Source organism: Solea solea, chromosome 20 (genome assembly GCF_958295425.1).
Source record: "Solea solea chromosome 20, fSolSol10.1, whole genome shotgun sequence".
NCBI classification, from domain to species: Eukaryota; Metazoa; Chordata; class Actinopteri; order Pleuronectiformes; family Soleidae; genus Solea; species Solea solea.
In genome coordinates this window covers 21,083,220-21,097,182 of record NC_081153.1, presented here as the reverse complement: position 1 = coordinate 21,097,182, position 13,963 = coordinate 21,083,220, and the positions used below count along the sequence as shown (strand labels likewise).

Below are 13,963 nucleotides of genomic sequence, written 5' to 3'. Positions count from 1 at the left end.
TAATTATTAAATATTAATACATCACACAGATACTAAACGTGTGTGGAACATGTTTCCTACTCACAAGGAACATTAATAAAGGGTAACAATGGTTAATAAATGCTTAATTATAGTTAAGTAATGATTATTCTGTCCTCCCATATGTTTATGGAGTCATAGTTAAGGGAAGTCATGTTTTACACTTTACAATAAGGGTCACAAGGAGCATGAATAAAGTAATTACACATAAATGACAGACACATTTTTAACTTTACAGACACAGAAACCTTTAATAAATGTTAACTAAAGAGATATTTACAGTTATTTAAAGCTTTTTACTGTCCATTTATTGTCCATCCTCTGTGTTTTCTAATATTAAACAGTAGCGGTGTTTAGATGTTGTGTTGCCTGGCAACATTCCTGCGCTGCACACAGGAAGTAATCTGTTTCATGTCAAGTCAGACAGAGGCAACAGTGCTAGCGTGCTAGTAAAGTAATCAGTAAAGTTTGGCTGTAAACACAAAGTATCACTGTGGCACAGTGGCAGAGCGAGTCGTCGGGAGGTTGTGAGTTTGAATCCTGGCTCCTCTAGTCTTCATGCAGATGTTTCCTTGGGCAAGACACTTAATCAAGACTAGAAAAGCTCCGTTTAATTCAATACATTTACCACTCGCACAACGTTGCAGAAGTGAATTCTACTTTAACCCCCCGCCTGCCTCTGTGCTGCAGCTGTATACACACAAACGCTCCCTCACTCAGGTCTGATAGTTTAACTTCAAAGAGCGACACAGCATACAAATGATGTTACATTGTTTTTGTCCATGATGACCAAACAGAGGTAAAATAATAACAACAAAAAATCATGAAAAGTTACGCAGCTTCAACTTCAAAATGTGAAATAAAAATCATAAAAATGAAATGGAACACATTGCATGTGGTGACCCATCCCCCACTGTGACGCTTCCCAGGCCTCATCCTTCACCTCCTCAGAGCTTAACTCTGCTCCTGGTGTCCCAGATTACACAGCCAATTAGGGCGAAGGCAAAGCTCCTTCTGCCACTGTGCGCGTGTGTGTGAGTGTGAGTGTGTGAGTGTGTGAGTGTGTGAGTGTGTGAGTGTGTGTGTGTGTGTGTGTGTACACAATAAACAAACCCCAGTAATGTAAATTAGTACATTTTAAGGTGAAGACATTAAAGTATACGTCTGCAGGAAATGAATGCAAGTCAATGTAATGTCCTCTGAAGTCATGGAAACCAGACTCTCTTTCTCTGTGTGTGTGTCTGGAACCAGCAGCCTGGTTGAAGACAGTACAAGGACACAGTGAAACCTCTCTTTTGACAGGAATCCTTCAGTGATTCTTAGTTTCAAAAAGAAGAGGATGAAAAAATAAACCCTGCGTGAAGGCTAAATATAATTTAATTCTCCCGCAAAATCCAAATTATCCAAGGTGAATTTATGCAGTCAGTGTTCAGGACCTCCTCTGTCTTTCCTACATGTGTGGATTGAATGATGAACTTCATTATGTTTGATTAAACAGCACCACCAGCTGGCAAAAAAGAGACTGATTTAAATTCAACAGTCACAGTTTTATCAAACATGGTGTTTGCATGTCTTTCTATGGTTGTGAGGACTGATTTTTAACTGGTTCACAACCTCACACTTCTGAGGATTTAAGATTAAAGACAGACTTAGCTTTATTTCTGCTTGCAGGTAAAAAAAAATCTCTAATATTAATAAAATATTAGTTATTTAAAGAATAGTGTTCATGGTTTAGAGAAGGCAGAGGGAGAATCAATCCTTTGTTTTCCTCCTCTCAAATTAGAGCAGAACATAATACAGGACCCCAAAATAATCTGAAATAATAATGATGTCAAACACACATGGTCACAAAGGAAACTATTTAATGTTGAAAGATTTCAAATGTCAGATTTGGATGTTAATAAATATTCATGATATTTAAAACACACACAACAAATAAATTAAAAAATATATAAACACATGCTTAACAAAGGTTATTAATTTAAAGGTAGAATAAGGTGTAGAAAAGGGAAGCACTTGAATATAAAATAGCAAAAACATTGTATCAGGCAAAACCTGACATTTTCTACTACACTTAAAAAAGAAAAGAAAACAAAGTGACTAAAATTAGCCACCGACTTCAGTCAGAGACAAAAACCCACATTTACCGACAATAGTGTCCTGGTGATAACGTGGACGCTGTCTCGTTACGACTCTTAAGACACAAATGTGTGTGAGAGAGAAGAAAATGTCAAAAATGTATTTTCCCTTGTGCTGTTAATAATTATTGTGCATCATTCCAATTTTGCGAATCACTGCTTATGCTGTATGCTAATAGTTATTTCACTTGCTTCATTTACTTGACTGTCCATTACCACAGCAGTGTGTTATTTTTCAAAGCAAACACATTATGACAGTTAATTGTCCTGCAACAAAATCCCTTTGAATGGGTTCATAGTTTTTTCTGAAACTTTTTTTCTGAATTCTGTATGAAATTGTCTTTTTAGTTTATTTTGTTTTCTTTCTTTCTTTCTTTTTTTTCAAAGTAGCACCATGATCTCCAACTTTAGAATACAGTGGTGTAAATAAGTCAAAGTCAGCTACAGACTTTTCACAGGAGGCAGATTTATTCCCAATACGATCATTTGCTTTCTCATCATCCAACTCTTCCTCACATGCAGTTCACACACTGGTATAGTGAAATTAGATTAAGATAGTGAGAGATAAGGTGACTCAAATTATTATTATTTATATTTATTATTATTATTTTGTTATAATCCTCAGCTCCACTCCGATCACATACCCTGGTTTATACGGTAGTAAACAGTATTTCTGTTTTTCCTCCAAGTACCACCAGAGGAAGCTTGCGTACCACTGGTGGTACACATACCACAGTTTGAGAACGATGGCTATAGACTGTAGTAAGTGTGTGTGTGTTAAAGAATATATTTGTAAATCTAAGCACACAACTGTATTGCATATTGTAACTTGTTCTGCACACACACACATACATACTCAGTATCTGAGGTCACTGCCTTGATAACAGTTGGGTTTCTCAGGTTCATGCGGGCGGCGCTGCAGTCTTGCTCAGCTTGGGTCGCATACAGATAGAACTGCATCGTCGAATATGGATGGCGGTCACGACTGCAGGTTCAGAGTCTTCATCCTCTTCATCCTCTTCACCTCTGTTGTCTCTCTGCTGCTCACAGGGTGAGTCAGGACACAACAGGGGAAGAACAGCCCTCATTAAAGACTCAAAACAACAAGACAGAATTGAATTTCATACATATTATTAGTCATATTATTATCTATTGTCCAGCCTGAACAGGTGTTTTTATTATTCTTTTTAAACAAAACAAGAACAGAACATTCAGCCATACATACAGTAGACAGAGGTATGTATCGTTGACCAAGAAGTCAAAGGACAAAAGAACCCAGAATAAATAAAGTAACAATGTTTATTTTCAAAATAAAGTCAAAATTACAATAGAAATCTAGGCCCTAACAAATGAAACAAAGGAAGAACATACAGTATATACTGGCTGATTACAGTATTTCAAAATGAGAGGGGAAACTAAACACAGTAACTACACAAGAACAACAAATCCCCCCTTTGCTAGGTCAACTCTTGGTTGGATCCAATTCCAAGACCTCTATTTATCCAGGCTCCGCCCTCAGCCACGTATTTTGAATAAAGATATATTATTTTTAGCCAAAAACAGTGTAATTGTGTGACTGTAAAATAGCACAAAGCTAACATAACGATACAAGTTTGTGGAAACATCATTGCTGAGTGTGGTGGAATAGAACTCACAGGCTGATATGTACAATTAAACCACAGGTGTGAGACGGGCGCATGGGTCCGTGCTGCGTGCCCAGAACAAAACCGCAGAGGTCGAACTAATGAGCTGCTGGAGAAGGAGCATGAAAGAAGATGAAAGAAGATGAAAGAAGATTAAAACAAGGCAGAAGTGTTTGTGTGTTTCTGAAGAAACACAAGAAACACCAGGAGTAAATCCTGCCCCACACTACAGGATAACTGGTCAGATTTCTGCCCCGATCTGGCCCTTCCGACAATCATGGGTGTTTTTTAGGCTGATTTGAACAGATTATCCCTAAATGTAAGGGATTAACACGATATTAACATTATTGAATGCATCAGAGTATTAAACACATTTGATATTTATGACTAACTTTGATTGGTGCGTGAGCAGAACCTCGCAATAACCCACGAGAGCGAGTTCATTCTGTCTTGACTTCAGCCAACAGTCCGCCTCCATTTATTTGTAAATCTCGTTAAATCACACGGGTTTCTGTGAGATCCCAAATCCCTGGAATCTCCTCCCTGAAATAGTTTGCGTCTTGACTGGGTCGTCGAGTCTGTGCTTTCTCAGGATTAAAACGTTACTCTAAAAATCACAACTTTTTAAAACCTTTTCAGATAGTGGAGGTGGGCGTGGTTTTGGGACAGTCGTCAGGTGACCCGTCCAGGGTGTGACCCCGCCTTTCACCTCATGTCAGCTGTGATGGGCTGCTCTGAGACAGAGATTCTGCAGATGTATTACATCACGTCACGACGTGCGTCTGTGTTTGTGTGACTTCACTGTTCACAGCGGTGGGAAAAGCAGCATGAAGTCCTTAATGATGATGAATCACATCCTCGTGTAACGTGGAACATACTCGCCGATGTTTTTCCACCGCCACATGCTGCTGGTTGAGCTCCACGGCTTCAGTGTCACAGCGATCACTCGCTGCTGGGGAACAGATGGGCCGGCTGATCTTTAGCAGAGGGCAGCACAGACACCACAGTCAAAGACTGTCATGGACATAGTGACTGTGGACAGACTCAGGGGACATGTATAAATATATATGGGAGTATTGAAGAAGGAAGATGTCGCACCTGGAGCGTTCAGTATGGAGTTAAAGTGTCTAGACTAGCGGAGCCAGGAATCAAACTCACAGTTGACAGACAAGTCACTCTACCACTGAGCCACTGTGGCCCCAAGGGCGTACCTTGCTGCTCACCAAATATCAGCTGAAAAATAAGCAGTACTAACCAGTCATTTTAAGGGGATTTTGTTGGGATTTTTTCATACAACGCTGATTAAAGCTGTGTTTTTGTGTGAGTACAACAGTTTGGTACGTCGCACTACGCGGCCACACTCCACCCCCAAGTAAAGGTACTATTCTCAGTTGAAACACAAGCCTGACTTAACCAAGCCTAACTTATTCCAAGCCTGACTTATTCTTGGTGACATTATCGCACTGCACACAGATAATGATTTGTTTACGGCAAGACAGACGGCGGTACGACTGAAAAGTTCCAGAACCTGGTTGTTCCTGCCCCTGTGCTGCTGCTGTATGCACACAAATGCTCCCTAAAGAGTCCAGACTCAGATGCAACATATAAATAATGTTGCATAGTTTCTCTTTTATTGCAGCTTTAAGTTTTAAAATGAGTTATGAATCATTGATCAAACATTGATCTGTTATAGAGATTTAAAAATAGGGTTGCAACTAACCATTTCTTTCATAATCGATTCATATGTTGATAATTTTCTCGATTAATTGAGTAATCATTTGGTCCATAAAATGTCAGAAAATGTTGATCAGTTTGTCAAACCTGGAAAGGATGATGTTCTCAAATGTCTTGTTTTGTCCAAACCCCCAAATTATTCAGTTTTAATGATTTCTTTGTTATATGGAGCAAATATATATTAAATAAAATAAATAAATAATAATAATTTAGTAATCGATTATTATTATTATACAAACTTGCTCTTGATGCTTTGTCATCTTTAAAAAGTAGATGGCCATAAAAAGTCATTTGTTAAACACTGGTAAAGATGAACGCGTTTAATTCATGACATGAAGTTCATATCTTCTATTGTTTATATCTGCTGTCCATAGAATTTAAACAAAAATAACTCTCTCTCCCCACGTTGTGTTCATTTCCCTGCTGACGACAGCTGCACAAGCATTTGGTCTGACATACATGAGCTGCTTTGTTAGCCAAACTCACAGGTCCAATTGCTTTTCCAGAACAAATACAATAATATGGACTCTAATAGACAGCAACGCAGCTGGAAACAGTGATTCAAGCTTCAAGGCTCGGGTTTTCCATTGTTTGGACTGAGGCGAACAGCAGGGACGTGAGCTCTGGGCCTCTGGCAGCTTCCACGTGTGTCAGGCGCAGCAGAGCAGCATAAACAGGCTGTCAGACTGTCAGACTGTCAGACTGGACTTCTTATCAGACAAAGCAGTGAACGTGTCCACATCGATCATACGCCAGTCATAACTGGGACAGAAAACTTTCATATTATGGACCTTCCCGGCTCCGCGAGTCGATATGTCCTTGGGCAAAGACACTTGTTCCTGACGTCTGTGGCGGCAGCGTGTGAATGGGTCAAAACTGTTGTGTAAAGCAGCTTTGAGTGGTCATCAAGACTAGAAAAGCGCTATATAAATACAAACCATTTACATTTTATTTTGGATTAATTGGTTATAAATTCACATAACCAGCTGCTACTTTAAAGTAATTATTACCAGAGCTTCTCAGTGATTTTAGTCCCGCCAGAATGTGCCATGTCGGTAATCTTTATCGAAAGATGTCCGTAATCATTAGGCAACTTTTACCTTCCAGAAAAATAACTCAAGGTAATACTACTCCCATGTGAATAGACTAAATATGTGCATAAATATTCTATCATATCCTGTAGTTTTCCGCTGATTTTCAAGCATGGAGGCACTTGAAGAAGCATTCAGCACTTCATCTCTGTCTGAGTTCACATTTGAAAGCACATCTTTGAGTTTCTGAGTGTTTAATAACTGGACTTTGAGCAACTGTAGACAGAGATCTCTTTATAGACTGATCAAGTTGTGCTCAGGACATCTGTGACTACTAGTATACTGGAAATCAGACATATTTACTGTACAATTTTAGAGAGAAATGATATTTAAGTTAAGCACTGAAGGTCTCAAGTTTGTCCCCAGGAGACTTCTGTGGACATGTAGAGTGTGACCTGGGCCTGACATTGAGACTTTCCACCTCTGACATGGCTGTTGTCTACTGTCATCAACGTATATGATATTATTACAAAGACATACTGTACACCTAAATAGCACGATTGAGAAATGCTGTCACTCCTCATCCATCTAAAACGCCTGTTCTATTACACCCGTCCTTGAATGTGTCTTACATCCTGTCTCCTTAGGGCCAGCTTCTCTCTGTCCTCACTGAACTATTAAGAGGCCTGTTACTCACTGTCGGGTTCAGAGTGTCAGAATACAAAAGACGCTTGAAACCTCTTCTTGGAAGTCCCTCAGGTGCCACATAACAGGAGGAAAAAGAAGGTGAGTGAGTGAGTGAGTGAGTGACACCTGCCGAGCTCTGTCCTCAGACAATTCGATCAGACATACATCCTTTTTTTTTTTTTACCAAATAAAATAAGTATTCAGCGTGTGCACTCTGAAGCAACCAGGCAGCCACTTGTTCGTCTGTGTTCCCGAAAGGTCACACAACAGCTATTTCTGTCTGGAAAAAGGTCACATCCAGAGCAGGCAATAAGCTGCATGCTGCATGTTGGCGTGATATTTCTCCCCCGCTACCGTCTCCACCCACCTGCCTAAATACAGGCTCTGTCAGGGTCTGTCAAAGCTAAGCACCTGCATTATGTCATAAGCATCGCTCAGTGGTGTTCTGTTCAGGCTCCCTGTTCACAGATGGTGGACTGGCCTTCATGCTGACCAGCTCGACCAGCTGGGAACTGGGAATTTATGGGAGTTAATGGATCATTAAAAGAAACGGTGTCATAATACGTATATAAAGGTTTTTGTTTTGTCATAAGCAGACGTATGTGTCTATATCTAACTTTATATACTGTATAACCTCATACACACACGTGGCCTCTTCTCTTCATCAGTCATCAGTCTATTCATGTAAGTGAGGCTGAGGCTCTTTCTAGTGCTTTGGCGCCCTCTATGGCTCAATGCACATACTGCATCACAGCAGACCTGAGGAGATGATGTTAAACAATTGCAAGCAAACAATTGTGATTTGAGAGGAAATCATTATGAACAAGGCAATCAGAGTCAGCCTGTCGACAGAGCCATTATTGAGTTTTAAAATTAGATTAATTATACTTTTTTGAGATTACATATATTCACTTATATTGTGATTTATTTTAATCTTTTTGTTTGAGTCTAATATGATGAAACTCCAGCTTGTCTGTACAACAATAGAAGATATATGGCCAAGTTTGGCTTTACTGTTAAAGATATATATAATATCTTCATCATTTCCTGTTTGCTGATGCTGTCATGCATGATGTTCCATTTGTCTCCACAGTGACCCTCATCATAACAGGACTCCCATTATTAAGACCCATTATAAGGTAATTCACTTTAAATGTGACCATTATTTTCCCCTTCCTGTTTTCTTACACCTCAGTATTAAGGTCAATTCAGTTTTTTAGTTTCATTACAGGAAAAACTGAAATTGTATCAATCACACATTCACTAAATAATTTATATATGCAAGAATTATGAAAAAGAACTTTTTTTTAAATTCATTTTAATTAAGCCTGATCATCACAAGGTCTGATATTTATAAACATTATCCGAGATCTACTCTTTTGGAGTGATGAGGAAGATATTTTCAGTCAAATAGTCCAGTCCCCAGCTTCGATGTCTCTCTTCGAAGGTGTCCACTGAATCCACCAGCTCGATATCACAGCTGTTCCCTGAGGGGGGAAAAAACAGCACAAATGGATGTCAAGTTCCCGTGTTTCTAACAGATACCCAAGTATCATGTCCTTCTGGACGACAGGACACGTCGAGCTAACACTCACCAAACAGGCTGTGCACTTGCTCATCAGGCACAAAAAATGGAGGACCTGAAAAAGTAACCATTAAAATCATAGATTTTAAAATGCTATATTTGGGGGGCTGTAAGATAAAATGTACTGTATGTACACACACGTATATATGAATATAAATATGAATATGTATGAACGGTCACCGTCATAGAACTCTGGATTGTACAATAAAGTGTCCAAGAGGTATCTGCAGTCTTTGGCCATGAGAGAACGTATGAGAGAGGAATACCTGCGCAAGACCACATGAAACACAATATGGTGAATTGACAGATTCTTAGAATAAATGCTGTTATTCAGTAACAGATTCAATTTTTCTTTTTCCAGTCTCTTACTTTTCTCTGTCTCCTGGGTTGATGGCCACCAGAGATCCTCTGTCCCAAATGGCACCGAACTGACCTTCGATGGAGCTGCAGCATTGTTACAAAAGGTAATCGTAAGCAAATGCTATTTAAAGCACATTTGAAAAGGGAATGAAAACATACTGGTTATGCACCTGGAGAACTTGTACAGGTCACACTGATACAGAGAGATATTTTTCTCCGAGCTCTGTGGAACAAAAGAAAAAAATGAAGATATGAAAACAGCTAGAAATTTCCTCTGTGATACATGATATAGACACATGTATGATTTTATACACAATAGGAAGCACTAGTACCAAAAGATTGATACTCAATACGATCAAACTATTAGCCATAGCTCCATAAACTTACATAAAGTAACATTAAAAATGTACCATAACTTGGTACACAATACAAGATTTGTAAATAAATGTATGTAAATAAGCTTACAAGTGAAGAAAGACTCATTTAAGTAGATAATTCATGTCAATAAAAAGGACAAATAATTGTTTTACTGATGCGTCATCTCCTTCCCCAGTGAAAATTTCTATAAAGCATTTTATGAAAATCCCAATAAAAACCGAACGCAATAAAGGGAACGACACAGAAATACCAGGTCGCCACCAGGGGGCAGAATTGTATGGCAAAATGAGCTTCTGCTTCTGATTCATGCCATTAAACATTTTCCTGAGAAGTTAATTGTCTCATTCCCTTGTTTCAGCTTTTCTTCAATAGATCACGATGTGGATTTTGTAAATGATAGATGATAATATTACAGCACATGCTCGCCTGGTTGTGGACTGTGAACTTCCTGGTTCATTAAAGTGATTACAACCATAACAACTGCAAGCTACAAGCTGCAAGCTATAAACAGTGTTGTGTACCATGTACCTTGTAAACCTTGGCTCCCGGTATGGCAGGAACAGGCTCCTCACTGTAGGTCAGGTTGCTCTCCTCAAAGAACTGTTTTATCCCGTTTTCAGAAATCTCCACCCCGACCACAGAATGGCCCATGTCTGCCAGCCTGGGACATTCACACACACACACACACACACACACACACAGAGAGAGAGAGGAGAGAGGAGAGGGAGGTCATAAATGACAGAACATGTAAATGTGATCCTTCTGCATAGAACAAGCTTTTTTCATACCACTTCATATCGACTGCTTTCCCACAGAGAGGGAAGAAGATGCGAACGCCCGTCCGTCCAGCCAGGACTTTATCAATATTCTTCTCCAGCATCCTGTGAAAAATAATAAGTCACTTTTGATAAATTGTACAGGATTAAAATGACAGCACTAACATAAAAGAAACAGCGAGTGTGTGTTTTAATAGTTAGGCTTACATCTGTATTGTTGATTGTTACAATAGCCTTATAAAATGCACGGAGCCCGATTAATATGGATGTTTGGAGCTGATATTATTATTATTATTATTATTATTATTATTAATAAGGAGAATTTACTGCAAAAGTAAAGTTGATGTCATTCTGCCATATTAGGAAATATGACACCAATGTATTGATTGTAACATAATCAATACATAAACATTGATACATCTGTAAAAGGAATGAACTTAGTCTGCCGCTTATTATAAAACAATTTACATGGCTTTACATGCTTGTGTAATAATTAATTAATGTATTCATTCATTCATTCTTACTTGTGTACAGTCGGCTGATGGAAGCCAGTCCTGTTCTCCTGCCAGCGCTGCTCCCATTCTCCCAGTGCCATGACCCGCTCGGCCTGCGGTGCCAGCATTCTGCTTATGTTTCTCTGACCTGAACGACTACAGAGGAAGAGCCGAGCAGTGAGACAGAAGGGAATGAAAGGATTAGCATTTGCACACAGACTTTGTTCACATGGATTTGTCAGCTTCTAAAAATTTGAATATTTTCTGGTTTCTTTGCGCCATATAACTAAGAAATCATTCAAACTGAATCATTTTGGTTTGTGGACAAAAACACGACATTTGGGAACATCATCATTTCTAGATTTGAGAAACAATGATCAACATTTTAATCTGGAATAATTGACAGATTAACCAATTATGAAAACAATTGGTAGTTGTAGCCCAAAATCCAAAAATAAGGACAATGAATCAATTACTGTTGTAAATATAAAGCAGTCAGTGACTACACTTACATACAGCCAAATAAGGTAAAACAAATGTTTTAAATAAAACAATCAGATTAAGACCTGTATTCTGGTTTCACTATCATTAACTAACATACATATTCATGTCTTTATTAGATTATGATGTATGAAGTGGAGCATAATCAGACTACATGGAAATGCAATGGAATATTCTGTCAGGAACACATGTAAACAATAAGTCTTAATCTGAATAAATGTCTTATAAATTTAATTATCATTGGATTGGCGACCATGTAAGCGAAGTGTGCAAGATACGATCCAAATAAAAGTAGCTGGTGTTACAACATATCAATAAACATTACTTATTTAAGTGTTTTTTACGTAATGTCATGTGACTCCTGACGTTTGGCCTGAAAGAAGTCACCGGACAGTCACGTGAGTGAGTAACGACGCATGTTAGATAAGTTTGTGCTTCAGTTTCTTGTAAATATGGTCAGACATTTTGGAAAAGTTTGTCAAATGGTTGAATGAACTCTGGCGGCACAGTTTCACTCCACAGACTTTAGTTTAATATTAAAAATATAACAATTTCTTTCATGATTTTATACAATTACATACATATATCCACGCTCACCCAGCAACAGTCTTGAAAAGAACCAGCCATAACACCGACGAGAGGAAATTCAAGTTTAACATGTTTGTCCAGAGAAATTATAGAATTTGGAGAAAGCTAACGCAACACACACGCGCGCGCACGATCACAACCGCGCTTATGAACGCGTCATAACCTACCTGGTAAATGACGTCCCCGGGTTTGTCTGTCAGGCTCTTCCTGAGGTTTGTCAGTCAAAACTAATGAATGTGTGAAGTATTGAATTAGATTAGATCAATGAAGTGGAACTGATCTTTGCCTTATAGACGGAAGGCGTTATACAAACACACACAATTTCACTTCCGATGTGGGAGGAGCGTAATGCTGCATTCAGGTACATGAAAACAATGGGAGATACGACATTCAAAAAATCACCGCTTTCGGTTTTTATTATGTCCACTAACTAATGTACATATATATATACAGTATATATATATATATATATATATATATATATATATATATATATATATATATATGTAAAATGTAATGATGTAATTTGGAGATAAAACTGTAAATTAGATATGATTATTATTAGAATGTCTGTTAAGTTATTATTATTATCATTATTATTATTATTATTAGATTCAGTCGAGCCTTTTTGATTGTCAGTATATTCTTTTTCGTAGAAGAAGAAGAAGATAAGAAGTGTAAGCCATTGTGAAATCTGAGGGAATTAGGAAAAACTGTATTGTCAGTTGTTTCTAATTCAAACACATGGTGGCGCAAGAGTCCCAGAAATACCAGGCCTGATCGGGGAAACAAGGCGCTGTGTCACTCTCAGCTGCTATTTTCCTGCTGTAGCTCATTAAATGCACAAATTGGCATGGATGTTAGACTGGCACGCATGAGCTGGAACACTCCGCCTCATCAACACAGTGTATAAAGAAGGCCATATAATGAAAATGGTGCTGCTATATTTAAAACAACCTATCATTATAGGTGATTCTGAGCCTCCCCATGCAGATCCTTTCAGGCTGTGGAGTGTGTTACCAAAATAAAGGCAGACTATTTATCCACACAGGCCAACATAGAATGTACCTTTGGAGTAATACTGCTGAACACACCGCCTGTGTGTGCATATTATGTTGATATGAAAATCTGTTTATGTGTCCGGGTGATAAAGGAAGATCCTCTCTCTTTTTCTGCCTTTCACATTTGACCGTTCATATCCTGTTTTTAAATATTTATTCTTTCAATTGTCTGCTTTTTGCGATGGATGTCACACTGTATATCTATTTATGCACTTCCTCTGTGTTAATATATAATTATAAGATCATTTTCTTTGTTTTATTATCCTTTTTAACGTTAAATGATACATGTATTAGGCTACACATATTTATCATGATGAACCTTTAATTAGTCAAAGACAAAGCACATATTAACACATTATTGGGTTACGACCATAGTCTTAATTAACCACTGATAGGTCGAAAATGAAGAGTTTACTTTACATAACCTACTAATGATGTTTAGTAAGGATGCTAATGAACACTGTCTGTGATATGCTTTGCTTGGTATGGACCTAGTTAGCACAAAAGCTGTTATTCTTCCTTATTAATATTTAATCAATACAACCTATTCCTTTTCAACAATACACACACTACATGTGTTAATATTGAATATGTTCATCATTCATCATTCTAAAGTGGGGTTGAAGTGATAATGGTAGAATATGGTCATTGTAGTGATTTATAAAGGGTCAGTACTTGCTAATCATAATATAACCAGTAGTTCTTTATTAATGCCACAATGGTGACATTCATGTGTTATGGCAGAAAAGATATATATATATATCTTTATACAAATCAATAAAAATACTGAATATTAAGATGATATTCAACATAGCACATGTGAGATATTCTATATACATAGGATGAGTATACATCAGTGGGTTACATGTGGTCTACTTTACATCAGACTGTACGACATTTCGGATGTTTCAGTCACTGAAGGTGATGAGCAGTGCTGTGATGGTGTCCTGTTGGGGGCGGGACACAGGT

The 13,963-nt window shown here is 38.1% G+C and overlaps 1 protein-coding gene across 2 annotated transcripts; it reads right to left on the bottom strand.

Annotated features, from left to right (window-relative positions):
• Positions 1 to 8,554: 8,554 nt before the first annotated feature.
• LOC131447511 (probable thiopurine S-methyltransferase) lies at positions 8,555 to 12,259 on the bottom strand. 2 transcript variants are annotated; one of them, XM_058619328.1, is made up of 9 exons: positions 11,943 to 12,065; positions 10,875 to 11,000; positions 10,363 to 10,455; positions 10,103 to 10,235; positions 9,367 to 9,419; positions 9,206 to 9,280; positions 9,017 to 9,102; positions 8,847 to 8,891; positions 8,555 to 8,738 (listed from the first exon to the last, which is right to left on the bottom strand). In XM_058619328.1, exons 1-9 carry the CDS (start codon positions 12,002 to 12,004, stop codon positions 8,623 to 8,625), a joined length of 789 nt encoding a protein of 262 aa, XP_058475311.1. In that variant the 5' UTR covers positions 12,005 to 12,065; the 3' UTR covers positions 8,555 to 8,622. The 2 variants fall into 2 exon arrangements, with proteins under 2 accessions (XP_058475311.1, XP_058475312.1); XM_058619329.1 differs by lacking the exon at positions 11,943 to 12,065 and adding an exon at positions 12,101 to 12,259 and having other exon boundaries at positions 8,556 to 8,738.
• Between the last annotated feature and the right edge of the window lie 1,704 nt (positions 12,260 to 13,963).